General features: G+C 59.6%; 2 protein-coding genes across 5 annotated transcripts in view; both read right to left on the bottom strand.

The window, feature by feature from the left end:
• Positions 1–393: 393 nt before the first annotated feature.
• Positions 394–21,636, bottom strand: MTSS2 (MTSS I-BAR domain containing 2). Of its 4 annotated transcripts, none has more exons than XM_055304722.1 (14): positions 21,422–21,635; positions 16,886–16,947; positions 16,721–16,794; positions 15,836–15,920; positions 15,658–15,749; positions 15,500–15,574; positions 14,134–14,291; positions 13,605–13,712; positions 12,644–12,741; positions 10,945–11,167; positions 4,436–4,510; positions 3,934–4,110; positions 3,606–3,771; positions 394–3,518 (listed from the first exon to the last, which is right to left on the bottom strand). In XM_055304722.1, the coding sequence occupies exons 1-14, from the start codon at positions 21,488–21,490 to the stop codon at positions 2,773–2,775; spliced, it is 2,208 nt and encodes a 735-aa protein (XP_055160697.1). In that variant the 5' UTR covers positions 21,491–21,635; the 3' UTR covers positions 394–2,772. The 4 variants fall into 4 exon arrangements, with proteins under 4 accessions (XP_055160697.1, XP_055160699.1, XP_055160700.1 ...); XM_055304724.1 differs by having other exon boundaries at positions 10,945–11,071; positions 21,422–21,634; XM_055304725.1 differs by lacking the exon at positions 21,422–21,635 and adding an exon at positions 19,271–21,034.
• A 1,368-nt stretch (positions 21,637–23,004) lies between these two features.
• VAC14 (VAC14 component of PIKFYVE complex) overlaps positions 23,005–27,680 on the bottom strand; it is a 100,424-nt gene continuing 95,748 nt past the window's right edge. Inside the window, exon 19 of the mRNA XM_055306050.1 lies at positions 23,005–23,619. Coding sequence (XP_055162025.1) covers positions 23,457–23,619 — 163 coding nt within the window. The 3' untranslated portion in view covers positions 23,005–23,456. The remainder of the gene's footprint in view (positions 23,620–27,680) is intronic.

Here is a 27,680-nt window from a genome sequence, read left to right as displayed (position 1 = left end):
CCAGTCAGCTCCAGCTGGCCCAGTGGTAGGATCCAGGAGACCTGGGGCCCGGGTCTGAAGAGTTGGATTTGGAATGGGTGAAGCCTTAGCCTGGGGGCCTAGAAATGGTGTTTGAGGGACTTGCTCCCAGACCTGCCCTCCTCAGTGCTTCCTGGCCGCCCCCCTGGCTCCGCCTGGCTACCCCAAGACAGCCTCCTAGGCAGGGACAGAGGAATTCAAAGGCGTAGGTCCTGGTGCAAGACCTGGCCGCCCCTGCCCCTGGCCCACGGAGCCCGGGCTCCCAGGGTGCCCCTGCCCCAGGCCGGACCTGTGGCGGGAAAGGCGCTGGGGCGCCGGGGCTGCTGCAGGGGGCTGGGGAGCAGCCCTGGAGGAAGCCAGGCGGAGGCAAGGGTGTTAATTACAGTACAACTTTATTAATACTGGAATCTTCACAGTGCATTTGTTACTTGTAGCAGTGACTATTTCAATCGAGGGGAGGGCGGGGTGGAGGGGGCAGGGAGGAAAGGATCATTTATCCAAAAAATGGACAGAAAGAAAAGAAACAAAATGGGTCAGATGGGATGGGGCTGGGTGGGGAGGGGTGGAGGGAAGAAAGGGTGAGTAGGAGCCAAGAGGGGAGACTCGGGTGGGGAAATAAATTAAAAAAAGGAACAAGTTAACAACAGCACCAGAAAAGTTACTTCAGTCAAAAGACGCTTTTGAAAAGAATATTTCTCTGTACAAAAATGAAAAAAAAAAAAAAAAAACCGTAAAGAAGTCCCCCAAACCAAAGTTTGTGATGTGGGATGGTTGGCTCGGATCCCAAGGGAGTGGGCCTAAGAGGTGGTCACTAACTGGGAGATAGGTGGTCAGGGGGATGGAGGAGTTATGTACACCCTGGGGTGGCTTGGAGGGGAGGAGGCATGAGCCTGGGGGCCCCTCCTCAGGCCTCCCAAGCCACCCCCCACCCTACCCCCCACCGCTCCTTACCCTGCTCACATCACACATCCTGCATCTTCCTCCCTCAGCCCACCGGGGTAAAGACCAGCACAGCCCTTCGGGTAGGGGCAGTGCAAACCCCCCCCCCACCCCCGCGGCTCCTTACACCGGCCACCTGCTCTCCCGGCGCTCCAGGCCTTCCCGCACCTGGGCCCTCTCTCCAGGTGCCCTAACCCGGGCTCTCAGGTTGGTCTGAGCATTCAGCAAGGCTGTTCTCAGACCTAGCAACTTACAGAAACCATTCTCCATCTGTGCTTGGGGAGCCCGGGGGGCTCCATCCACTCAGGAGCATCCTTGGTTCCCCAGACCTGCCTGGCCACCTTGCTTGGATCCCAGTTCCCTGCAGAACTACCAGGAGCTCCAGCCTGGCACTGACTCAGACCCAACCCCACCCCATCCAGACCAGGAAAAGCCCGCTCTCCTGACCCCGGGAGGCCCCTGCCCTGTGGTCCTGCTGCCCTCCGAGCCCGGCCACCCTCTCTGCTGGCCTGCAGGACAACAGGAAGCCCTCCACTCGCCCTAGACTCACCTGCTTCTACCTGCTGCTTAGAGTTGGAGGGACTCGATAAATGGAGGGGAGGGCACCCCCACCCTGCACCCACCACCAGCACAGGACTGGAGGCTGGGGGGACTGCACCGGGATGGCATCTCCTCTGGCAACAGAGAGTCAAAGCCAATCTCCCCGGATCACACCTCACCCCCATCCAAGCAGTCGTGCTGGAGGCCCCACCTTGGCCCTCCCCAACCTTATTTTGGCTTTGCTCCAGAAACTGGAGGAAAAAACAACTATCCCCTGGCTTTGGGGAGGCCACCTCCGGCCATGGGCCCACCGGGCCACTGTGAGGACCCCTTGTCCCTCAGGCACTCTCGGACACCCTGTACTGTCCACCCTGTCCCCACACATAGTCCTTGTCCAATCAGCTCTATTTTATTATTATATTCATAAAATAACCCCCCATACCCTCTACAGCTCCAGCCCCTACCCCCAAAGGTGGCCGAAACCGTGACCAAAGTGCCACCAGAGTTAAAGTCTCATCTGAAAGCAGCTCCCGGAGGGCTGGCCAGATGACTGTCAGGCCTCTGGATCCTTCCCCACTGCCCTGCCCTCAACCTCAGCCACGCACTTCAGCGTCCATGGCCTCCTCCACACAGTTCCCCAGGATTTAACTTGGGGCCCTGGGCCTGTGGGCCGCGTTCCCCCCACAGCAGGGTGGACCTTCCCACCTCAATCTGTGCTCCCTACCCAAATGCCATTTTGTGTAGCTTCAGTCAAATCTGACACCTTGGCCCGACTGGGTGCCTGGCCCCTCCACAGACAGCCTGCCTCCCTGACTGAGGGGAGCCTGGGAGAGGAGAGAAGGGAGGAGAGAGGAGCCCGGCCAGGGGCGGGGGGTGGGGTGCGGCTGGCATTCAGGAGAAGCTGGGCCTGGTCGCCTAAGCTGCGGCCCTAGGGCCCAGACCAGGGCGCACTGAGACAGGGAAAGGCAGGGCCTTGGAAGAGGAAGAGGAGGGCAGAGCAGGCAAGAGACGTAAAAAACAGGCTCCAAATCCAGTTCAAGGCCTGTAGGCTCAGAGCTGGCGAGCTGTGTTAAAGAAGTCACTTCCCGTTTAAGTACTGAAATCCAAGACACGTGTCTTTCCATCCAGTGGCTTTGCCTCATGTGACTTAAAAAACAAAAAACCGAAAGCTTGCCTGGTTCTGCTCTCCACGCTGTGCCTTCGCTCTGAGCGTCTGCTGTTCACCAGCCAGGCCACCGGCCTCTCAAGGGGCCAGAGGGCGGGAGGGTGGCGCCATCACAAGATGCGGGGCGCCGACCTGTCGTTGGTGACGGTCCTGCGGAGCCGCACCCCGCGGCGGATGGCCACCAGCATGTCTTCGGCGGGGGGGTCACCGGCGGCGGCGGGGGGCGGGCTGGGCGTCTCCTCGGCGGGGGCGGCCAGGGCGGTGGGGAAGGGGAACTGGCCCTCGCCCAGGGCGTGGGCGCCCGCCACCAGCTCCCCGAGCTTCTCCACCAGGCTGTGCCGGTTGGCGGCCAGCTGCTGCTGCTCGTCGTCGTCCGCCGCCAGCCCGGCGTAGCTGGCCGCCTCGGGGGCCGGGCTGGCCCAGGCCGTGTTGGGCAGGCTCAGCCTCTTCGGCGAGGCCTTGGCCAGGTCCGGCGCCAGGGGCGAGGCGGCCTCGTCGCTGTAGAAGACGCACTCCTCGCTGCCCGCCCGCGTGGGCCCCGAGTAACCGGGGGAGTCGGGCACCGTGGGCGTCTTCACGGGGACGATGGGCGGCCGGATGGGGATGGGGCCGGCGCTGGAGAGCGCGCGGCGCACGGCGGGCTTGGTGGACGGCGTGCGGCGGATGGTGGCCACGCCGGGGGGTGCGCCCGAGGCGCTGGGCAGCCCCGCCGTGGAGGCCGGGCGCTTGGTCTGGATCAGGCGGCGGTAGTTCTGGGCGATGTTGCTATTGCGGGGGATGGTGGAGGACTTGTCGAACTCGGCGGGGCCCTCGCCGTCCGCGTCGCCGTTCACGGAGTAGCAGTCATAGTCGGAGCCTGAGGGCACGGGAGGCGGTGGGCCAGGGCCAGGGCTGGGGCCGCGAAGGCCCGGTGACCCGGCCCGGCCCCGGCCCCAGGGCCTACCTTGGGAGGGGATGGTGTCCTCAGAGCACGACGGCGTGGTGGTCTGCGTGCTGTAGCCGCTGGAATACTGCAGCGAGTCCCGGCTGCTCTTCTGGTGCTCCAGGCTCAGGCCGCGGGTCAGCACCATGGCCAGGTCGCTGGCTGCCGGGGACACCTCCTCACCGTGCTGGGGGTGGGAAGACTGCAGGCTGAAGCCGGCTCCCTGCTGCCCCCCCTCAGCCCGGATTCCAGGGGGCTCCTGCCGGGTGGACAGGGGCCGGCCCGAGACCACTTCCCTGGGAGTGAAGGTGGGGCCCCGGGCTGGGCCACCAGGGGAGCGGGCACCTACCTTGGCTGCGATCGTGGCAGGGGACATGCGGGGTCGTGGGGCCTCCTCCCCACTGGGGCCCAGGGTGCCCCCGCTGGCCAGGCCTGGCTCTGTGTCTCGGGGGTGCTCAGCCCGGTCCTTCCTCCGCTGCAGGCTGGTGCCTGAGGGCTGTTCGTGGGGGCCCGCCTTGGCCCAGTCCTGCAAGGTGTGGCAGACAGGTCAGGGGGCCCTTGGCCCTGCGTCCTCGGTGAAGGATCCCCTCATTACAGTTGAGGTTCAGGGTTTTCAGACCCACACGGGGCCTCAGGCTCATGATCGTGGCCAAGGGCAGAGAATGGAGGACGCCATGACCTCTCAGTCCCTCCAGGCCCGGGGTAGGAAGGCACATCTGGGAGGGAAAGACGGTATTGGGAATGGCTGCAGGTGTGCCCAGGCAGCTCCTCCTGGGGGAGCAGGCACTGTGTGCACCCCCCGGGGTAGACCCTGGGCCCTCCCTGCATCCCACACAGGCGGGAGCACTGACCGAAGTGGGGGAGCTGCACTCGCTAACGGACTGGCAGGTTTCCGAGGCCTCTGAGGACGCGGAGCTGGAGGACTTCTGCCATGCGGGGGCGGGCGGGGAGGCCACGAGGAGAGGAGAGAACAGAGCTGGTCACAGCACCGGCATGCAGCACGGCGTTCCGCTTTGGCGCCCCACCCGCCACCCTGCGAGCATCTGCAGCAGACCTCAGCACCCTGAGCGCACGCCGCGGGCGCCGACCAACCCCGTGGCCTGGCCCAGGAGCCACAGGTTGTGAGGCTGAATGGCAGGACTCGCGGCTGACGGCCTGGATGTGGTGGGCAAGGGAAAGACACTAGGGAGGGCAGCGGGGTTGACAGTGTCCCTGTCATGTCAGAAGGGTCGGCCTGCGGGAAGGAAAGAGCCCAGAGTTCCATCCTGAGCTCCCTGTTAGGTATCTACGCACAGATTGTGATTAGGTAACCGCATTTACATGTCTGGAGTTTAGGGAGAAGACAAGGTTGGAGCCACCGATTAACAGCCATGCGACAGAGTAAGGTCACTTCAGCAACAAGGGCAGTTAGAGAGAAGGTTCAAGGACCTCAGGCATGCCCATGCTCAGCGGCTGAGAAGAAAAGGAAGGTCCAGCAAAGGAGAGGAACAAGTAGCTGCCAGAGAAGTGGGAAGAAAACCATAAGCAGATGATGTCACAGAACTTGGAAGGACCTACCATGTGGAGGAGGGACAGTTAGTGGTGCTGATGTTACGGGGGATCCTTCAGATGAGGGCAAAGAGGCATCCCTGGAGACCTCGAGAACCGTTTCACAGAATGGTGGGGGGAGAAGATCATTTTTGAGTCTACCAAGTGTGCAGGGGAGACTCCTGCTCCGGGCGGTAGGTGGCCTGGGAAGCCCCCAACTCAAAAGAAGACAGAGGAATGAAGACAAAAGCAGCCAGGGTAGACACAGGGCCATGAAGGCTTCCTGAGGCACACAATGAGTGCGGTACAGTGGTTGGGAGACCGGGCAAGGGGCAACGTGGGGGGCTTGCCCTGTGATGGCCCGGACTAAGCTAGGGTACCTGGAAAGGATCCATTATTAGTAGCACATCTGCCCTGCCAAATTCTCCATATTCTCCTTAATTTAGACCCCCAGATTTTTTACAGTTTATGATGAACCAAGATCACCAAAATAAAAGGAAACAAAGTACCATAGGCGAGGATTCAGATGAAATATGAAAATTTGGATTTTTACCAATATAATTGTTAAAGCCAACAAAAAACAATGGAAAAGCATTTGGAACACTCAGTGGAAAAATTCAAAGTTAGTTCATGAACAAACACTTAAACTAGGGATAGAAAAGAGCTTCCTTAGTCTGATAATAAGGAATATCTACAAAAATATCAATGTATTTCCCTCTGAGAGTGGGAAAAAGATAAGGATGCCCATGATCACCATTTCTGCTCAGTACTGGAAATCCTAGCAGGGCGGTAAGGCGAGAAAAAGTAGCAGAAAGCAAAAAGATTGGAAAAGAAGAAAAAAGTGGTCATTACTTATAAAAGATAGGACTGTCACATATATAGAATACTCAAAAGAATCTACAAGTATTAGAAATAAGTGGTTTTAATAAATGTGTGTGTAAGGTCAATATACCAAAGAAAAAAAATCAAATTTCCAGCAGCCAAGAAACAAAAAACCTCCTCAAAAGCCAATAGAATTTAAAATAGCATCAATAGGGGTGCCTGGTTGGTTCAGTTGGTTGAACATCTGACTCTTGATTTCAGCTCAGGTTAAGATCTCAGAGTTGTGGGTCAAGCCCCACGTTGGGCTCCAAGCTCAGCATGGAGTCTACTTTTCCCTCTCTCTCTGTGCCTCCCCCTGCTCACTCCCTCTTTCTCAAATAAATAAATAAATAAATAAATAAAATAAATAAACAAAACCAGCAATAAACATCAAATACCAGGAAAAAAATACCAGTGATAGATGTGCAAGATCTTTACATGCAAACTACAAAACACTACCAAGAGAAGGAAAAGCCGAAATAAATGGAGAGATGTGAGCAATCCCTAGTCAAAACCCCAGGAGTTGCTGTTACTGTTTTTTTTTTTTTTTTTTTTTTTTTTTTATGGAAACTGACAAGCAGACATTAAAAATCAAGGAATTTCGAAGGGCCAAAAGTAGACAAGGTGATACTGAAGAATAACAAAGATGGAAAACTTTTGTTACCACATATCAAAGTTTTGTATAGTTACATATTAAGGCGGTATAGTATTGGTATGAGAACACAAGTTAACCAGCAGAACAGAATACAAACTCCAAAAATAGCTATAGGCATGTAGATAACACCTGATTTATAACTGAGGCAACACTGTAGTGCAAGAGGGGAAAGATGGTCTTTTCAATAAATCACCAATTAGATATCTGTGTGGAAAAACAACCCCTACTTCAAATCACACATGTGCACGTGTATACATGCGTGCGCACACAATCAGTTCCTGATGAACTGCACATCTAAATGAAAAAGGTAAAAAGGCTTTTTGAGGAAAATATCTTTGTGACCTTGGAGTAGACAAATATATCTCAGGCCAAAAAGAGCACAATTAAAAAAAATGAATAAACTGGACAAACGACGTCCACTAAAATTAAGAATTTTATTTTTTTTAAATTAAGAATTTTAGGTCATTAAGAAATCCATTAAGAGAGTAAAAAGGGAACCCACAGAAACAGAGAAGATCTCAGATGAAGTAGTTGTATCCATAATATATAAGAAGTTCTCGAATCAGGAAGCAAACAACCCAGTAGAAAATGGGCAGAAATTTGAATAGGTCCTTCATAAAAGAGGACAGCCCAGTGACCTTCAGAAGTATGAACAGATGTTCAACCTCATTCCTCGTTAGGGAAGTGCAAATTAAAAAAATACAGGGCACTACCACTATCCACCCTCTAGAATGGCTAAAAGGAAAAAGATGCAAAATACCCGGGGTTGGTGAGGATGAGGAACAATATGATGTCATTGTGGTATTCTTGTCAGAAATCCATGACCTCAATCTAATTATGGGAAAACACTAGACATACCCAAACTGCGAAATGTTCTACAAGATACCCGACTGGTAGTCTTCAAGAGCATCAAAGTCATGAAAGAAGGACTGAAGAATCACTACAGATTGGAGAAGCTGAAAGAGATACAACAACTAAAGGCGACCTGGGGTCCAGCCCTGGATCCTGCACTCCTGGATCAGAAGAGGGAAGTTAGTGAGAAAACTGGCAAAATTTGAAAAAAGACTGTATCCACACATGCCGGTGTTTGTTCCTGGTTTGGTAGCTACATAAGGGGTTAACATTAGGGGAGGTTTGGGAGCAGCCAGTGGGAATTCTGTACTTTTTGCAACTTGTCTACAAGTCCGAAATTACTTTAAAATAACAAGTTAGAAATGAGCCTCAATGGAGAGGTTAAATTGCTGTTAACAGACAGAAAAGGAAACTGGAAGACAGACCTGAATAAATGATCCAGAACATTGTACAGAGAAGTGAGGGGATGGAAACTGTGAGAATTAAGAGAAGACACAGAAGGATAAATGAGGAGGTCTGATAACACACGTAATTGGAATCTCAGAGGGAAAGAATAGAAAGGACAAATGTAGGAATACAGAAATAATGCCTGAAAATTTCCAGAACATGTGAAAGACATGAATACACAGATATAGGAATATAAACATATCAAATGAGGCTAAAAACAAATCTGCAACTAGACACAAACTGAAGAGCCAAGATCTTAAAAGTGATCAAGGAGCAAAGTAAGCTCACTCATGAAGGACAACAAAATCTGGCGGACGGCAGACCTCTCAACCGACAACGGAAGTGAGAACACACTGGAAAAATACCTTCAAAGTCTGGAGAGGGAATGACTGTCATCTCAGAATTGTGTCCTTGGCAAAACTTTCAAGAAAGATAACAAAATGAAACATGTTTACAGATAAACAAAAACTACTACAAGAATTACTACTACTAAGAATTTACTACTACAGATCTGTTTTTTTTTAAGATTTTACTACTACAGATCTGTTTTTTTTTAAGATTTATTTATTCATGAGAGAGAGAGAGAGAGAGAGAGGCAGAGACACAGACAGAGGGAGAAGCAGGCTCCATGCAGGGGGCTGGATGTGGGACTCGATCCCAGGTCTCCAGGATCAGGCCCTGGGCTGAAGGCGGCGCTAAACTGCTGAGCCACCCGGGGCTGCCCTACAGATCTATTCTAATAGAACTTCCAGGGCAGCCCCTGTGGCGCAGCGGTTTAGCGCTGCCTGCAGCCTGGGGTGTGATCCTGGAGGCCCGGGATCGAGACCCACGTCGGGCTCCCTGCGTGGAGCCTGCTTCTCCCTCTGTCTGTGTCTCTGCCTCTCTCTCTCTCTCTCTCTCTCTCTCTCCCTATGAATAAATAAATAAAAAAAAAATCTTAAAAAAATAAAGTTAAAAAAAAGAACTTCTAAAGGATATATTTCAGAAAGAAGGAAGATTTGAGGTGCAAGAAAAAATGATGAACAAAAAAATGTGTAAACATATGGATAAATCTAGACAAATGCTATGTGTAGGAAATGATAATGAAATTAAGAATAAAAGTGTCATTTGTGAGTGTTACCAAAAAAGTAGAGATAACATATAATAGCTTAGAAGTTGGGAGGAAGTGAGTGACTAAATTAAAATATTTATTAATGTTTTTGAATTATTCAGAAGGTGAGCCTGTGTAAGGATGCATGGTAAAATTTCAAAGTACCCTGTAAAAGAAAAGAAATAGAATACAATTTATAATCTAGTAGGGAGGAACGAACGGGAAAAAGAAAACAATCAAATGGCAAGGGAAGAGACAAAAGAGGCACAGAAAAAGCAGAATGAATAAAAAGACAGAAGAAGTCCAAATAAGTCAGTAATCGTAATAAATATAAGTGGACTAAGAATACGGATTAAAAGATAGAGATTGTCAGACTGGATAAGAGAAAATCTGGACATCTGTTGTTTATAAGAGACTCATCTAAAACATACAAATATAGTGAGTTTAAGAGCAAAGAAGTGGGAAATGGTAATATAAATCTTGAACAGAACACAGCTGAAATAGCTGTAGTAACATAAAACAGACTTCAAGATAGAAAGCATTATAAGGAACAGAGGATCAACTACATCATGTTAGAAGATTCAATCCACTATGAAAAGCTGACATTTTAAACTTGTATGCATTTAATAAAACAGTCTCAAAATATATACAGCAAGCATGGATAGAACTATATGGGAGAAAGGAACAAATCTAAAAATTTTCAGTCATAAGATAGGTGAAGCAGATAGGAGTCAATGGGAAATGAGGTAGATGTTTAGCGTGGAAAAATCTTTTAAGAAGTTCTGTTGTGAAGGATACTAGGTGGCTGGAGGATAACCTGGGAGGAAGGGAGGGCTTTTTTTTTTTTCCTTTTTAAAAATTTAAATTCAACTTGCCAACATAAAGTATCATCCCAGTGCTCATCCCATCAAGTGCCCTCCTTAGTGCCCGCATCCAGTCACCCCCTCCACCCACCCTCCCCTTCGGCAACCCTTTGTTTGTTTCCCAGAGTTGGGAGTCTCTCGTGGTTTGTGTTCCTCTCTAATTTTTCCCCACTCAGTTTCCCTCCTTTCTCTTATAGTCCAGAAGGGAGGGCTTTTAAGATGCATGATACAGGACGCCTGGGTGGCTCAGCGGTTGAGAGTCTGCCTTTGGCTCAGGGTGTGATCTTGGGGCTGGGGATCAGTCCCACATCCGGCTCCATGCAGGGAGCCTGCTTCTCCCGTTGTCTGTGTTTTTGCCTCTCTCTCTGTGCCTCTCATGAATAAATAAAATCTTAAAAACAAAAGTAAGATCCATGATACTAGAGCTTGTGTGTATACTGATGGGAATGAGCCAGCACAGGGAGAGAGACTGGAAGTGTAATGGGGACATCCTTGAGCAAAAAAACCAGGAGAAGATAAAATACCCAGCCCAAATGGGGTACTAGCCCTGGTGGGGGGGAATAGCAGGCTGGATCCTAATGCAGTCGCTCCTGACACCCTCAGGATAGCCCCCTGGGCAGGTGGCTCGACTTCCCTTTGCCTTCTACTGGGCTCCCTCTGTCTGCCCATTTCACTGAGGCTGCAGGATCCGCGCCTGCATCTGAGGAGGTTCATGGGCCAGTCTCTGGGCTCAGCATGAGCTGGCCCAAGTGTACAGAAGCAGGAGGATGTCCTGGGGCTCCCGGGGATGCCTCCCACGGCCAGCCACCCCATCACAGTAAGCCTATGTGGGAGGAGGGTCACAAAGGATCAGAGCTGCTAAGCTGTCCCCACGGGGCTCCCCAGGCTAGGAGAAGGTGGTAGGTAAGGAACCAGGGAATGGTGAGGAAGGGGAGCCACAGAAGCCCCCTGCTGACACTGCTGAGGCAGATGCTGGCCACTCTAAAACCTTCACCTCTCCTCAGCCAAGGTGGTCCCCAGTGAGGTGGTCCTGGGGACCTCCAGGCCCTGCAGATGCCTCCTCACCTGGCTGGTGATGTCTGAAGGCATTGGTGAGGGGGGCTTGGAGTAGGTGGCATCCTGGGAGACGAAGCCAGAGTCGTGGGAGGAGACGCTGGAGAGGCGGGCGGCGGCGGTGGCTGGCTGTGCCAGGCTGCGGTAGCGACAGGTGGAACTGGGTGAGTATGTTTGGGCACCCCCGGGCCACGGGGCTCCGCCACCCTTGGCACTGCTACCGCTGCTGGGGGCACTGGGGGGAGCGAGGGAGGGGGTACAGCAGCCAGATACAAGGGTACAGGGAGACACAAGGGTGTGTATGGAGGAGAGGGTGACAGACAAGGGGGAAGAAAGAGGTGAGGGGCAAAGGAAGGAAAAGATAAAGTCAGACTACAAGTCCTGAGATTTAGGTGCCACAGAAGAGTTGGGTTGTGGGATGGGGGTGGGGCCCAGGCAGGGAACAGCCCCCAAGAGCTGGCCCAGTACCTGCCCTCGGAGCACCCAGCATTCCAGGGCATTCTCAGGGCCGAGCAATCACTTTGCTTCCTACTTTGCCATTAAGAACAGTAGGCCTTATGTTGGTGATGGGGAAACTGAGTCACTAAGTGTCAAAGCTTGTCCCAGTTGGGCTAGAACCTAACACAGGTCTGTTTCTGGACTGCCTCCTCAAAGTCTGATCTTTGCCGTCAAACCCTAACTGGATACCTAGGATGTGGTGATGGTTTGTGTGGGTCCTGGACCCACCACTGTCCTCACCCCCTCCGCCCCCCTTCAGTGTGTCAAGTCCTCCATAGCTCACGTCCTCTGTGCAACCACTTCACTCTCGGGCAACGAAGGCTGCCTTCTTTTTGAACATGATCCTGAAGCTACTCAGCCCCCACCCTTGGTCACAGGTGTCCTCTCAACCCTCCCTGCTGTGATGGACACCTACCCGGTCGTCCAACAAATCCTAGCCCTCCTCCCTCTACAGAAGCTGCTGATGGCCGTGCCTGGCTTACCTCTCGTGCCCAGATGCCCAGCCGGAGGTGGTTCTGGGGAAAGGGAGCCTGGGACAGAGGAGCCTCCCCCAATAGGGGGGGAACTCGCCCTGTGCTCACTGCCCTCTTGCCCAAGGAACCTTGAATCTTAAATGTCTCCTCCAAATCCTGCCCTGATGCCAGCCCTGGAGGCCTCCCTGATCCTGGGGCTGGGCGGTGACTGAATGAGACTCCGGGGCCAGGGTTCGGCCTGAGGCATCGGCTGGAAACCAGCCAGGCTGGAGTGTCCCTTTCCTTGTGGCTTCAGCACATGTTCCCAGAAGTGTCTGTGCCCCTCCCTCCTGTGTCTTAAGTCCTTACTATCCTCCACCTGTACTGACTTTGCTGGGTTGGGCAGAGCCGGAGAGTGAAATGCTGGGACCCCGTGCCTCAATTTCCCCTTCAGTGAAACGGAGACCATGGTGGGGTGAGGATTCAATGAAGAAAAGGCATAAAGCATTTAGTGTGGCAACTGGCACACAGTGACTGCTCCCTAAATGAAGCTGCTCCTGCCCGCTTCCTGCTACCACATGCCTGTGCTGGCAGCAGCCTGGAGACGGGGGTACGTGTCCTCTACACTGGCAAATTCCTCCGTGACGTAGTTGTGTGAATCCCGGGGCCCTGAAGCAATTCTCAGTGCAGCTTGGCTGGGAGCTTCCCCATCCCCTCTAGGGTCCCCCTGCCTCCTCCACCTCCGTCAACCCCGCACTGACCTGCACATGCTGGACTTCCGTGAGCCAGAGCCGCTGGGCGACGACGGGGGGGTCTGGTAGGACCAGCTATAGTCTGAGCCCTTCAGGTCTTTGATCACCTGGAGAGGGACAAGGGTGGGAGTCATGAGAGGTCGCCCTGCTCTGCAGAGTGCCTTATCGTTTTCTGGGGGACCCCACAGAGGACTGGTAGGGCCAGAGGCCCCCCACTCTCTTCCCTAATGAGAGCCAAGCCCCAGGATACCTTGCAGGGGAGTCTGAAGGTGGGGGTGAGGGTGGAGCATCAGGGGAGACTCCTCCCTCTCGGCTTCTCAAGGATGCTGTCCCCTCCTGGGCCAGGCAGGGGATATGGGAGAACCAGTGTCCCTGGGGACTCACTGGCAGGGGAGCCAAGACAGTGATCATGAGAGTCAAATCCTGGCTCTGTTGAGCCCCTTGGGCAAGTTCCTGGAACTGCACTGAACCTGCTTTCTCCCGTGAAGTACAGTGAGTCGTCCTGTCTTGTAGGCCACGGGCTGGTTCACTGGGATGGCCGCGGAAAGTGCTCAGCAGAGGGCCGGGCACACGGGAAGGGCCTAGCGAGGGCGACGCCCCGGGCCTGTTGGGTGGAACTGACCCTAGTGCAGTGGGCGCACAGTGCTGAGCGGAGCAGGGTGGCCTGTGTCAGCAGGCCTGTGTGCCTGAGTCTAGGGGAGGGGACAGTTTCTGGGTGTGGATGACTGGCAGGCATCACGAGGCCTGGGGCTCACTGGGGTGGAGCCTGGGGGCAGAGGCGGGGTGAAGCCCCACGGGACCTCTGCCCATATGCTCTCAGATTGAGGCCCCCACCCTCACCTGGGCAGGTGCTCCTGGGTGTCCCACAGCATGTCTGGGGACATGTCTGGTCCTCTGTCCTCTTTTTTCCTCCACTGTCCCCAGCCAATGGCAAGCTGCCCCCTCCACGGCCCTAGCTCCAGGACGATACCTGCTCGCTGGCGGGGGGCAGCTTGTGTGGTTCCGCGGTCAGCACCACTAGGTCATCGATGATGCCCTGCAGGTGGGTGATCTCTCCCAGCATGGTCAGCTCGCCGTTCTGAGGAAGCAGCAGGTGAGGCCCACCGGCCCGGCCCCTGTCCCCCTGCCCCCAGAGGACTGGGCCTCCCCTAGCCTTTCCTCTCTCACCCACCACTGCTTGGGTCTGGCAGAGGTTGGAACTAGACACTCTGGGGCTAGTGTGACCATCTGTCCAGACTAAATGAGTGCATCATGGGCTACGAGACCTGTCTGTGGGCTATGAGCACGTGGACCCAGCTACCTATCACTGAGAAGTGGCCTTTCTCGGAGCTCCAGTGGTCAGCCCTGGGTCCGGCCAAGCGGCTGGGGCCCCTGAGTCACCCAGAACCCCCACCAGTGGTCCCCAAATTCTGATTCTTGGGATTTCCTGAGATTCTTGGAGACCCTCCAACTAGAACAACCGTGGGGATGCTCAGAACACCTGACTTTGAGGGACCCACCACCACGGGCTGCAGGAAAGTGATGAAGGTGCAGAAGCGCCCGCGCTCCTCGATCAGGGCCCGGCGCACCGCCTGCTTCTCTGTCTCCTCCAGCAGCAGGTACATGTCGTTGACGTCCTGCAGGGCGCTGTCCAGCTGCGGCTGCAGGTCTCCTTTCCCTGGAAGGGTTGGGAGGAGAGGCCGCGCTGGGGATGCCAGCCTGGCTCCGGGCCTGTGGTGCTGTCCCTGGCCGTGGGGCTGGGGACTGGGGAGGGCGGCCAGGACTCTGGGGCTTGTGCAGGGGCTGGTCCCAGAGCAGGCAGAGAGGACAGACACACACAAACACACACACACACACACACACAGGAAAGACACCAAAGCTGCAAAGCCACCTGGGACCTGGGAGCAGGTGTGCTCAGGCGAGTCCAGCAGGGGCCTCCCCAGCTGAGCCTTCCACCCTCAGGATACCCTCACTGCCCATGGACCAGCAACCCCTCACCTGACAGGGCACAGGGAGAGGGTGAGGGCTCAGCTGTGGGCCAGGCCACTGAGGGGCGTGGGGGTTAGGAGAGCTAGGGGCTGGGCCCCGGGGGCGGGGAAGGGGCTGTCTCGGTGGGGGCTCCCACTCAGCTCAGGGAGTGATGCATAAGGACAGCAACGGCGACACAGAGAAGCAGCGAGAGAGACAGAGAGAAGCAAGAGGATGATGTAGAGATGGTGAGACAGGAAGTGAGAAGGCGACAGGTGATTGGGCAGGCTTGGTGGGAGCAGGGCAGCCGGGGCCTATGCCCCCCCCAACCCCCCCCCGCCCCGTCCAAGCCCTCTTGGCCTGGCAGACTGACCCAGCAGTGGCCTGGGACTCTTCCCTGGCCAGGGGCCCCCAGGGCCCCAGGGGGACTGTGCCCCAGGCCCCTCCCTCGCTGGACCGACCGCCTTCCTCGCTCCTCCTTGGCTTGGAGAGGCTCCTTCCAATGGCCCTGAGCTGGGGGAGACAGACAAATGGGACAAGGACGGGAGGAGCAGCTGGAGGGACGGACATTTGACTTACCAAGTAGCTCTACAGGAAGGATGTGGGAGGAGGAGAGGAGGAGAGACAGAGAAAGAAAGAATGTGTGAAAGACAGCCGGATGGAAAGAGCCACTCCTGGGGCAGGGGTGTGGGTGCCTGGGCCTATTGGGCCTCCTGCTGCCTCCCTGAGAGGGGAGGGCCTGGGCCAGGTCTGGGGTGCAGGGAGACTCCCTCTGTCCCACCCAGCGGGCTGGAGGGTTCTGGGTCCAGGAGAGGGCCCCTCCAGCCAGGATGACGCCCTGGGGTGCCCCATAGGGTGTGGGGTATGTGGAGCAGGGCCCCGAGGGGCTACGCTTCCATGGGCCACTGTGGGCTCTACCTTTGCGCGCTTTCTTCTGCAGCTTCAGCGTGTCTGAAGACTTTTTCTTGATCTCATGCCGGGCTCGTTTGTACTCTGTGCACGGGGTGAGAGAGGAGTGCTATGATGGGGGGCTCTGCACGACGGGGACAGTAAGGCCGCCCGAGCCCAGGGCCCACCTTTCGCGTGGTCCTTGTCCAGCTGGTTGGCCGACTTCTTCCAGTCCTCGATGCGCTCTTGCAGCGGGTTGATGAGGCTCTCCAGCAGCGCGCTGCGGTGGGACGGGAGGGTCAGGGCCACCAACCGGGTGTCCCCGGCCCCCGCGCCCACCCCCTGCCGCCCGCCGCGCCCACTCACTTGGTGAACTGCCGCAGCTTGGTCTCGATGCTGCGGTGGCGCATGCACATGCGCGTGAGCGCCGAGCCAATGTCCCGTGTGGCCCCTGGCGAGGCAAGCGCGCAGCGTGGGAAGGGGCCCGCCGGGGCATCTGCAGTCCCGGCCTCGGCCACGAGGGGGCGCGCCGGCCCGCGAAGGCCGCCCTCGCAGCCGCAGCCCGCGCCCCGCGCCCCGCGCCCCGCGCCCCGCCCCCAGCTCTGGGCGCTCGGCGAGGCCGCGATCCTCGTCGGTGCGGGGATGGGGATCGGGGATCGGGGATCGGGGATCGGATGGGTTCTCAGTACTTGCGAGGCTCCTCTGCGCTGGGCAAGGCCCTGCCTATGCGGGCCGGGCCGCCTGTGCAGCTGCGGGTGTTCGGGGCCAGCCCAGCGCCTCCGCAGGGGCCCAGAGGCAGGCGTGAGACGCGAAGCGCCCGCCGCCCCGGTTCTCACCTCCCGAAGGAGCTGGGGCCCCTGTCCTTGCTACCTGAACTAGAAGGCAGAGGAGATGCCAAGGCCAACAGGGGCTTGCCTGCCCCGGCGTGCCCCCAGACGGGGCAGAGGAGAGGTGGTGCGGAGAAGCCGCGGCTGACGCCCTGTCCTGAAGGCTGAACTGTGGCTGGGCATGCAGCCGGCCCAGAGCAGGGCGGAATCCCCCACTAACATCCCTGTCACTCCACACTCCTGCTTGCATGCCACTCGTGTTAGAGGCTCACTCTCCACGACCAGCCGATTCCACTAGGGAACAGAATTCAAGGTCCCAACTCTGGGCCCAGTGTCCTGTCTGCGGCTCGTACTCCGCTCAGCCTTTGCAGCCTCCAAGCCCAACCTGGGGCATACCCAACCTCCAGCCACGCCCCCTCCCCACCTCGGGTGTTGGTGGCCATGTCTGCCACTTTCTGGAAGGCATCCAAGAAGGCCACAGCAGCCAGCACAGTGGTCCTGGGGAGATGGACAGTGGGATGGTCTGTGGGTGAGGTGTCCTCTCCTCTGCCCGTCCCCTCCCCAACGGGGGCACCCTCAGCAGCCTCACCTCAGCTGGGAATGCAGCTTCGTGGCCTTGGAGTTGAAGTCCTCCCAGATGGGGTAGGAGCTCTGCCAAGGAGATGGGAGAGGTAATGAGACTATGGAGACTGTAAGGCTTCACCTGGGTTGGGCTCCCCACATGCCTGTGTCCAGATTCTGGGCAGTTTCTGAGGTCTCAGCCCTGCCCCCAGGAGAGAGGCTCCTGGGCCTTCTGGGGCTGCAGAGGCCCAAGGACAGAGCCACGGGCCCTGGGAACAGGTGCCTTTGCTCATCCCCCCCCCCCCCCCCGACAGGAAGTCTGGCCTACTGTCTATAGCGGCCACTGTTTTGGTTCACACCCTCTCTTGGGGGAGGTGGAAGCAGTATATGGCAGGTCCTGTCTCCTGGGGGCTCCCTTGGGTTCCAGCAGGGATTCTGGGCTGAGCCACATGAGGGGAACCGTGTCCCTCCTGACATAGGTATAGTCCACATGGCACGAGGGTAGAGACATGGTGTGCCACCAGCAGGGCTCAGGCATGCCAGGTCTCAAGCGGGGCCTCTGCGGGCCCCCACCCTGTGGTCCGGAAGCTGCGGCCAGCCTGGCCACCCATCCATCCCAGGCCAGCCACAGTGGCTCCCAGGCCCGGGGAGGCTGTGACTGCTGCAGGGCCCAGCCAGCCCGCCTGGGAGAGCCAGGCCCCAGGCTGAATGGGGCCTTGTGCGGCCAACAGAGCCACCTTTCTCCACCCCCGGCTCCCCTCCCCTCCTGGGGACACAGTGTGGCCTTTATCCCAGCCTGGCCCAAAGCTCTGAGTTGGGAGGGGGTTTCCTAGTAGGGAGACTGGGCTCTTGGCGACCAAGTTGTCCAGTCTGATCAAGGGGCTTTTCTGGCTAATGCATCCTTCCATGGTGGCTGGGTCCTGGAGAAACCTCAGCCCTCGCCTGAGCGACCTGTGGAGGCCTTGAAGCTTGAAGGGGAGCCAGAGGGCAGTAAAGTCCCAGCCCCAAAGGGCTTCTAACCCTCCCTTCTATGCAGGCTGTGGTGTGGACTGCTGGGGAAACAGGGGATGCAGAGACCCCAGCCCTTGAGGCTCCAGAAGCAGGCTCTGCCAGACTGGAACCCAGGGGCAGGTTTGAGATGGCCTCTCCAGCGGAGGACAGCCTGTAGGGGTGGAAAGGAGACAGGACAGCTGATAGCCTTAGAAACTTCCTCCCCTCCCAGCCCAGCCCAGCCAGCGCTCAGGGAAAGCAAATATTTGAGTTCACACAGGCTGGAGCGGAATGGGAGAGGTGGTGGGTGGGCTGTCTCCATGTGCGTGCAGTTCAGGGTAAAGGGGCCTGGTGGGTTGTCCCTGGCAATCCCAAGGAGCTGACCCTCATCTCGGCACCCCAAAGCGTCTTCTGAAAGGTGGCATCCTGACATCACTGCAACATCTCAGCCCCGAAGCCTTGCTAAGACCTCCGGGGAAGACAATGCTGAAGATGCAGGGATCTGGGGGCAGGTGTCCTGACCCAGAGCACCTTCCCAGCCCCTGAGCAGCCTCTGTGCAGTCTCAGAGCACAAGGGACCAGGAGAAGCTGGGGACAGACAAGTTCCTACTCCATTAAAGTCCTCAGGCTGAGGTCCATTTCCCCAGCCTCTAGGCTCACTGCATCCCAGACCTTCATACTCTCAGCTCCTGGTAGGGAGGGGATGAGACAGGGCTGGGGGAGGCCAGGCCCAGGTCCACCCCCACCAGTAAGTCACTCATTCAGGATCCTGGAGATGGAGAGGTGGAGGGGATGGAGCAGCCAGGGTCCAGGGGTGGGGGGAGGTCCCTGTGTTCCCCTGGGCCCCTACCCTCATCCTGGCCATGCGCTGGCTGGCAGGCTCTCAGACTGGCTTACCACCACTGGTGGCAGTGACTGCTGTCGGCCAAGGGGCTGTGGTAGCCAGGCACTGTGCAAAGCCCATTTCACTGTGTGAGTACGTTGGGTCTTTAGCACAGCCCCATAAAATAAATATGCCCGTCACCCTCATTCTACAGGTCAGGAGACTGAGGCTCAGGGAGATTAACTGACTTGCTCAAGGCCACCAAGTGGCAGGGGCAAGATCTGATCCCATGTCTGACTGGTCACTACACCTACTTCCAGGAGTACGGAGAGATGAGCATCTGGGCAGCAAGGTGGGGAGGGGATAGGAGCACAGAGATGGGAGAAACACCCACCCTGTCCCCAGGGCCTGTTACCAGAGTTGCTCAGGTGGATGGCACAGGACCGAGGAGGAGGCCCTCGGAGACTGCCTCTGACCTGGCGGTGGTTGTCGTCCTGGCATGGGCTGTGGGGGTGAGCAACCAACCCCACGAGGGGATCCCAGGGACAGGGCTTTCTGGGGAATCCTGGACCAGGCCCCCTTCTGGGCCTGTTTCCTCACCTGTCACATCGGGCTGGGGGCTGCACCCACGTCACTGGGTCCTAGGGGAGACTGAAGGAGACACTGCGTGGGAAGCACTTAGCACTGTGCCCAGTGCACAGTAAGTGCTCAGGTAACGCTGGCTAACCCCACGATCCCTGCCTCTCCACTAGAAGCCCCCCGCCCCTGCCCTGCAGCAGGGCCTATGTCTGGGCCACCTCCCCACTTTCAGGAGGAAGGCACAGTTTACAGCCCCCTTTTCTGGATGGGCCAGGGCTGAGTGGGAGGCCTCCTTCACTCCGTTGAAGGCACTTGGCCTGGTCCCGCCATCCCGGGCAAGCCCTTGCCCTCTCTGGGCTTCAGCAGGTGGCCTGGCCCCCGGTGGGCATCTGGGCTGAGTTCAACAAGGCACAGAGGCAGGGAGCCCCGACCTGGGGCCGGCGCCCTCCCCCCCACCTGTCCGGCCTCCAGGTGTAGCTGAGGGAGGCCTCCCTCCTGCCCGAGTGGACGTGCTGTGCACAGGCCTCACGGGCAAGCTCAGGCTCCTCAGCTCAGCCCCCTCCGTCTGGGGAAGCCCTGCTGCTTCTGTGGCTCAGATCACTACAGCCAGAAGCTGCCCCTCAAATCCAGGTGATCATCTTCCAGGCCCAGTCCCCTGCTCTGTCCCTGTCCTGAACACAGGCGTATGTCATAGGTCCTTGGCATCACCCCGGGGTGAAACTCCCACGTTGTCAGAAAATCCTGCCTGAATCTCCCGCTACGTCTCCCTCTTCCTTCTGTCTGCTCTCAAAGTTCCCTGCAAATTGCCTGGAGAGGGGGGACAGTCCTGTCCCCGTCCTCTACGCAGAGAGGCTGCTGCTCCCCGTAGTGTGAGCAGAGAGGCTGCCTGCGGGAGGAGGGTGCAGGAAGGTCCCGGCCCCGGGAATAGCTGGGGGAGGGTGCTCGAGGCTGCCTGGTCCTGGGAAGGAGTCCCGCGGCCAGGGCTGTGATGTCCACAGCACGGGAGGGGCTGCTGAGGGTGGAGGGGCCAGGACTCCTGACGGCTGCCCGAGGGGCACAGACGTGGCATGGCAAGGGATGGAGGTCTCAGGGGAGCACCCTATATGGGGGCGGAGGACGCCCATGTGCCGCTAATCCTGAAGTCCTAGGTGGGCATGGCCTCGGGCCCCTTCCAGGGGCAGGGGTCTGGCTGCTGCCCCCGGGGCTGTCCCCTGGCAGCGCTGGGGGCCTCGGGAAGGGCCTGCCTGGGCACCGCGGGGCCTCCTCCTGGGCCTGTGATGTCCCCGTGGGACTGTGTTGGGTACTTGGGAGTGTGTGACGGGGTGGGGGGCGCTCAGGAGTTCACGCGGAGGGCCCACTTCTTTCCCCTGCCCCAGAATCCTACCCTCGGGAAGGGCAGGAGCGCGTTCCCCGCCGCGTCCTATGGCTGGAGCGGGAACCCCTCCCTGCCTAGTCAGCCTGGGCCAGCCCTGCCAAACCCGGCCTCTCCCCAGAGAGGATCTCCCTCGGCCGCATCGGCGAGACGGCTGAGGTCAGGGACAGCGCCGGCCCATCTCCTTGGTGACCTTGAGCCATTCCCAGGCCTCAGTTTCCCCTCCTAGTGAGCCAGTGGTGGGCCAAGAGTTGGCGGCCTGCTCCTGCCGACCTGGACCGAGATGGTGGGGTGGATGCGGGGAGGGTGGTGCCGAAGGCCGGGTGGTCGGGGCTCTCCCGTGGGGCCGCTCCGGGGACCCCAACGTCTCCCTCCGCCCGCAAGGGGAGGCCAGAGGCCTTGGGATCCGGGGCAGCCGGCCGGGGGACCCCAGGCCCCCACGGCAGGGGGTCAAGCGCCGGGCCGCGGCCGGCGGGGAAGGAGTTAAGGGCTCTCGGCTTTATTATTTTTCCCGGCTTTCGGCGGCGGTGACAGCATTGTCCGGGCCGGGGCCGCGGGGAGGCGGCGGGTGGGGAGGGTGCGCGGCGGGGCGGGGGGCGGAGGCGCCGGGCCGGGCCCCGGCTTCAGGGCCGCCAGCGCGGGGCGGGCCGGGCCGGGGCGCAGCGGCCGCGCGGGAGCAGCCTCGCCGGGACCCCGCGCCGGGACCCCCGCGCCGGGACCCCCGCCCGCCCGGCCCGGCCCCGGCCCCGGCCCCGGCCCCGGCCCCGGCCGGACGAGGGCACGCACGGCCGCCCCGTTACCTTCATGTCGTTGACGATGGCCTGGAAGAGCCCGCCCAGGGCGCCGCACTCCTTCTCCGCCGTCTCCATGCTCGGGCCGGGCGCGGGCAGGGGCGCGGGCAGGGGCGCGGGCAGGGGCAGGGGCAGGGGCAGGGGCAGGGGCAGGCGCGCTCGCTCCGAGGCGGGGCCTGCGCCTCCCGGCGGCGCTCAGCGGCCGGGCCCGGGGCGCTCGGGGGCGGCGGGCCGCGGCGGGGCGGCGCGGGCCATGGCGCGGGGGGCGCGGCGGGCGGCGGGCGGCGGGCGGCGGGCGGCTGGCGGCGCGGCCTCGGCGCGGGCACTGGCGCGGCGGCGGTAATCGGAGCCGCGGCGGCTCGGGCGTCACGTGGGCGCGGCGGCGGGGGGCGGGGGGCGGGGCGCGCTGTGGGAACGGCCGGCGGGGCGCGGGGCGCGGGGCGGGCGCGGGCCGGTCAGCGCCCGAGCGCGGCTCTGAAACCCGAGCCCGGCGCGGCCACACGGGCCGGGGGCTCGGCCGGGGGCTCGGCCGGGGGCGGGCGGGGGCGGGCGGGGCAGGGGCCGCGGGCGGGGGGCCTGCCCGGGGGCCTGCCCGGCGCCCTCTCCGCCGCCCTCTCCGCGCCCGGGGCTCAGGCCGCGGTCTTCCCGCGCTTTCAGCGGCCGGCGGCAGGCTGGGCTCCTCCGGGGGCGTCCGGCGGGCGCCACGCACGGGCGCGGCGGGGCGCGGGGGGCGCGGCGGGGCGCGGGGGCGCCCGCCTCGGACGCTTCATCCCCGGCACGACGAGTCCGGACGGCCCTCCGGGAGCTCTTGGGCTGCTCTCCCACGCGGAGCCGCAGCCACCCGCGTCGGGCGGGGGGGGTGAGGGGGCGGGGGTCGCGACCCGGTCGGGCGGCCTGCTTGCCCAGCAGCGGGGCCGGGGCCCGACCGAGCACTGGGGGCTGCAGCCTCCGGGCGCACGTGTGTGGGGACGGCCGCGCGGTCCTGGGGACCCGGGCGCAGAGCCTTCCCTCCCCCCCTGCGCAGAGCCGCCCCGGGGAAAGGCTCGCCCGAGCTCGGTCTCCCCAACCCCAGGGGCCACCTGGGAGCTCATTAGACCGAGACTGGGATCCGGTGGACTCCGGCCCACGGCGGGTAATGAGGCTCGCTGAGCCTGAGCCGTCAAGGTGGGCACCTGCTCTGGCCCTGTGCTGCTGGGTCTGGGCCTTCATCTCCAGGGACCGCAGCCTGCAGGGCGTGCCCTTTCCTTCAGAAACTCCAGCTTTGGTTCATCTGTGCATTGGGTATGTGGCCCGTTCCCACGGGGGAATCCGGGTGGAAAAGTCGGAGGAGGTGCCTGGGAAGGCAGGGTTCAGGGTTTCAGGCCAGACCAGTGCTGGGCGGTCTCCAGGACGCGGTGGGTCCTAAAGGCGCGAACTGGCACCTGGAACACCCCATCAGGGGCTGTGCGGTGACCAGCCTCTCAGGTGCAGCCAGCACTCCCCGGGGTAATCCCTGGCTTCAGCGCCCCGGGACAGGCAACCGGGTCCTGGAGCAACTGTGGGCATCAATCAGGCGGGGAGCAGGTGCCAGGGGAAGGAGCAAGCAGGTGCGGTGGAGGGTTTTCTGTCATTTCTTTATTAGGGCAGGGGGTGTGCCATCACATGGACTTCTGTGCTGGTCCCTCGGTGCAGACAGGTGCGCATACTAGCAGGTGCACACGTCAGCACGGGGCCAGAGCTGTGGGCTCTGGAGAGGCTGGAGAGGTCGAGCTCTTTTCCAAGAGGATATTAGAAAGAGACCAGTTCCAGCGAATGGGGCGGCACCTGAGGCTTCGGCCCCACCCTGGTGGGGCGCCGGCTCGGTGTGAAGGCCAGGGTGCAGCTGCCTGCCCTGGGGGCCCCAGGGGCTGGGCGAGGGAGCTTGGGTGGACAAACTCCGCCCCCCGCCCGCGCTGGTGGTCAGGCCCCGCCCCCCAGGCAGGTCTCTGAGCTCCTGGGGAAGGGGCCGGAAAACCCTGAATGCTCCGTGGGGCCGCTCCTCCGGCCCTTCTCCATGCCAGGCCCGTCAGAGGACAACCCTTCGGTCCAGGTGGTCCCCGCGCCCACTCCGCTGGTGTCTCACTTCCAGGTGCTTCTTCTGGACCTTCTCGAAGTGCCGCAACAGCTCTGCGTAGTCGATGCTGGGGGAATCTGCTTTCTGTGACTTGGGGGTGGCCTGCGGACTGTCTCTGGGGGGAGAAGGACTCAGCATCAGTCTCAGCACACACAGGAGGGAGCTGGGGTGAAGGGGGCAGCCCCAAAGTAGGGGAGCCCGGCAACATCCCCTCCCCCTCCGTTGCTGGGACCAGTCAACACTGCCGCTTGGATAGGGTCTTCAGTCTCTGGAGCAGCATCTCATCGGGAAGCATTTCCTGTTTACGACTGGCTCTCTTTGGGGTGAAAGCCAGGGCTAGCAGCCAGCCAGGAAGCCAGCTGGGGCCTGGAACAGGGTCCAGGGAGAAGGGGGAGGAGGCAGCCTGGCTCTTTCTCTGGGGCAGGACTAGGCCTGTAGACAACAGGGATTGTCTACCGCTCAAGAGTCTCTACTGGGCCTTCCTCTGGCTTGGCAGGACATTGATTTTTGAGTGTTGGGGTCCAGAAGCCTGTGGTCATTCCCTGTTCCTGGGGAAGGAGAGCTGCTTCCACCACCGGGCATGCTGACAATCTCTACAACGCCTGTTGTTACCACCCTCCCTGGTTGTTCTGTACAGCTGCACAGGTTGTACACAGCTACAAATATGCGGGATGCCCTCCCGGGGTCGTGCAGTGTAGTAACCCTGTTCAGCTTGCCCCAGGGACTAGATCCCCTTGGGCCCTGCCCTGTTCCTAACCACCCCTCCAGTGGAATCTCAGGAAAGTCTGCTCCTCTCGCAATGTAGCCTCACTGGCTTAGGAAACAGATCTGTGTGGGCTGGAAAAGTAATTGCTTCTAGCTGCTGAGGCCTGGTGGCCCTGGTAACAGGGTCTCACGAGGGCCATGGGCTATTCACGAGAACCCTCTGAGTTCATGGAGAGACCCCAATATTGGGGCACACACAGCATCTGAGCACACGAGCTCAGTAAGCCTGGATCCGGCTACAACACGAGCACTTCCCAGCCATTTGACCTTGGACCCGGGACTCTGTTTCCTCATCTGTAAAGGGGAACTGCCACAGGAGCCACCATGGGGTGGTGGTGAGGATTCCTTCAGATTCAGCATGCCAGAGCTTAGCCTGGTGTCCAGCCCCAGCCTAGGTGCCCGCAGGGCAGCCAGTGGGGCTACAGCTCTGCCCCCTGAGGGGAGGTCAGAAAGGGCCCAGCAGCCCCAGGCCTGCTGTTCATCAGCGGCTTAGTCCACTTTGGGGGAAACGATGGTTCACCCAAAGGAAACCCACACCAATGAGCTCGGGCCCTGATCGGCATCTCTGACCTGGCTGTGAGGGCAGGACCAGGGGCAGCGGGAACCCTTCCCGTGGTCAGGATGCCATGTGCAGCTTGGGGATGGCCCCTATGCCCCTACCCACTGTGTTCCCTTCCTGTTGAAGATGCTCCACCGAAGACACTTGGATGGTGGCTTGGCCGTTGCTCTCCTGGGCCTTAGGCAACGTTAGTACAACAAAGATCAAGAGAAGCCAGGTGGGGCTGGCCCTAGGGGGGGCAGACTGTGGGCAGCATTCTGAACTCTGGCTGCTGTATTCAGCAACCCTAGGAATGGGGAAGGGGCCGCCCTGTCACAGTAACTCTCTGGTCCAGGTGTCACTGCCCTGAGAGAGTAACCTGGGCTTCTGAGGCCACGTGTGACACCCTGCAGCTTAGAGCTCTAGCCGGGCACTGGCCAGGTGCTTCCTCAACCCAGTAGGCTGACATGTGGGAGAGATCCGTGGGCTGGGAAACAAGCCCAGACAGGACACTGGCGAGTGTCGTCGGACGCTGGGTGTCCACGGGTCTGTACACCGCTCCCCTCAACACGAACGACAAGCTCAGGCGTTAGGTCCCGAGGTAGTGCTGAGGTGAGGGGTTCCCATGGAGATGCCAACAGTGGACAGCAAACCTGGGTGACAGGCACAGATGTGGCCAGGGGAGTGGGCCATACCTTGCACCCTCTGGGCCCTCACGGTGGCAAGTAGCGCTGCCCTCAGTGACTCGGCCTCCCTGGGCTCCTCCTGGCCTGAGGCTTATGAGCAGGGAGTGGGTCCCGGAGGGCGGGGGGAGGGCGGGCAACACACTCTGCCAGGAGCGGAGATGGGATTCCGGTACCCAAACCTGGCCCTCTTACCTGCCACCCCACCCAGCCACCTGTCACCAGGCTAATGCTGGTGAGCAGCCCCAACTTTTTCTTCAGGGGATCCCCCCTGCCTCACTGAGATGGTCTCTGGGGAGTGGCCTGGAAGCCTCAGAGGGGCCGGGGTCTCCGAGGCCTCCTGGCGCCTTGAGCACATGGGATGAGGGATGGGTGGCGGGTGCAGAACCCCCCAGCTGTTCCAGGCTTGCAAGCCTGTCAGGCAAGTCAAAGCCAGCTTCCAGCTGCCTGCCCTCCCAGGCTGAAACTGTCCCAATCCCCCTCTCCAGGGGGTGGCGGTCCCTCTGTGCCCAACCCTGCAATCTGACCTCTCCCCCAGCTGTTCGCAAGGCCCCCTCCCTGCTAGATGTCTCCCTGCCCATCCTAGTCCAGGCCTATGACCAGCCCACTGACCAGAGAACCCAGAGGCCTCAACCCCTTGGCCCGAGACTCCTCTGACTCTGACCACAGGAGGCTGGGAGAGATGTGTTTCCCCAGCTTCCGCCTGCAGATGTGTTGTACCAGGGCCTGGAGCACGCAGGGAGAGTCCTACTAACGCAAGCTTTACACCCCCACCCCAAAAAGGAGATGCTGTGTATAGAGCTCCAACAGGGGAATGGCCCTGAGCAGCACAGGGTCTGTGGGCAGGCTGGGTGGGGGTGGGGACCAGAACCGCCGCTGCCGCCTCCTCCCCTCCAGCTGCACCTCTCCTCCTGAGTGCCTGCCAGGGTGACCCTAACGCCCCCCTGACACTGGAGACACTGCTGCAGAGGCCAGGCCAGCAAGGCACACTGTGGCTTCAGGACCTCTGGAGTCCCAGGGGTTAGAGGTTTTCTGAACAAGGGAATCTAAGGGCAAACCCAACTCCCTGCTCCCTTGGGAGAGTACATGGGTGTCACTATGAACAGCTTCGAGGGTGCCTAGCCCTGCCGCCCCAGAGCTCTGCTGTCTGGGAAGAGGGGTGGTGAGGGGGCCACACCTGCTGAGGACTCAAGCCCCTCCCACCAGCCCAGGGTAGACAACTTGTCAGGTGACCCACACCCAGGCTCCAGAGAGGCTGAGCTGGATGGGAGGGTGGTGGGAGCCTAAGCCCAGGGATCTGGAGGGCACAGGGGCTTGGGACCGGGGCCTCAAGCATCAGGCAGGCCAGGCCCATTTCGAGGCCGCCTGCATCAGTCCCAAGGGCCCAAACCCGAGGCCCTTCTGGAGAGTGAGGTGCCAGGCCTGCCAAGTGGCTCTAACAGCCTGGGAGGGAATTCTAGACACATAGGGCATCTGATGCAAGCTGGGTGCGCTCCATTCAGCGTAAATCTTCTCGGTGGCTCTGCTTGTTTCCATGGCGACCTGACAAGTGAAATTTTCCATCTCGGATGCCAAATGCCTGTGGATGAGGCAAAGCCTCCAAGGGTTACCAAATATAGACACAGCCCAACAGGCTCTGGAGGCCGGGCCAGCAGTGGGTTTGGGGTGGAAGCCGGGCTGGACCTCCATCCCCCCCCCCAACTCAGGGGGCTACAGCTCCTGCCTGGAGGCTGCCATGCTGGGCTGGTGGTGGAGGCATGCCCAGGACCTGTTCTTCCCATGGGCAGGACTCTAGCAGGGTAGCTATGGGGGCATCCTGCCTCCCATCCCACCCAGGATGGGGTTGGGAAGGTCACAGGGACACTGGGGTCTCCCTGAGGCCCAGGTTGGAGACTCTGCCAAAGATGTGGGGAGGGGAGGGCCACCTGAAGCCTGGCTCTCCTATCTATCATGGGACCAGACACCATCTCTGACCTAGGACATAAACTCCTCCTCCACCTTCTCCTGCAGTTTCTCTACAGGGGCATCCGTTTGGGTGACTGGCATCCTCTCATTTTCTAGATTAACTCAACCCTGACTGCTTACCCTCTGCCACCTTATAAATATTCCCAGGGCCCCCGACCTGGTGCTCTGAGGCCTCAGGGCAAGTGGCGGTGGGGTGGCCAGTGTCCACAGTGCCAGATGGATGTG

Source organism: Nyctereutes procyonoides, unplaced genomic scaffold, assembly GCF_905146905.1.
Source record: "Nyctereutes procyonoides isolate TBG_1078 unplaced genomic scaffold, NYPRO_anot_genome, whole genome shotgun sequence".
Classification (NCBI taxonomy): Eukaryota; Metazoa; Chordata; class Mammalia; order Carnivora; family Canidae; genus Nyctereutes; species Nyctereutes procyonoides.
The sequence above is the reverse complement of the archived record's forward strand: the minus strand, read 5'-3'. Positions and strand labels throughout refer to the sequence as shown.

Bases quoted from the DNA above. Each gene is read 5' to 3' on its own strand.
- MTSS2 (XM_055304722.1), bottom strand. From the start codon at position 21,490: ATGGAGACGGCGGAGAAGGAGTGCGGCGCCCTGGGCGGGCTCTTCCAG. The intron at 15,750-15,835 runs GTGAGTGGGCGC...GTCCCACCGCAG, and splicing joins AAGCTGCGGCAGTTCACCAA to CGCGCTGCTGGAGAGCCTCA. The intron at 13,713-14,133 runs GTGGGTCCCTCA...CTGCTTCCTCAG, and splicing joins CTTTCCTGCAGCCCGTGGTG to AACGGCGAGCTGACCATGCT.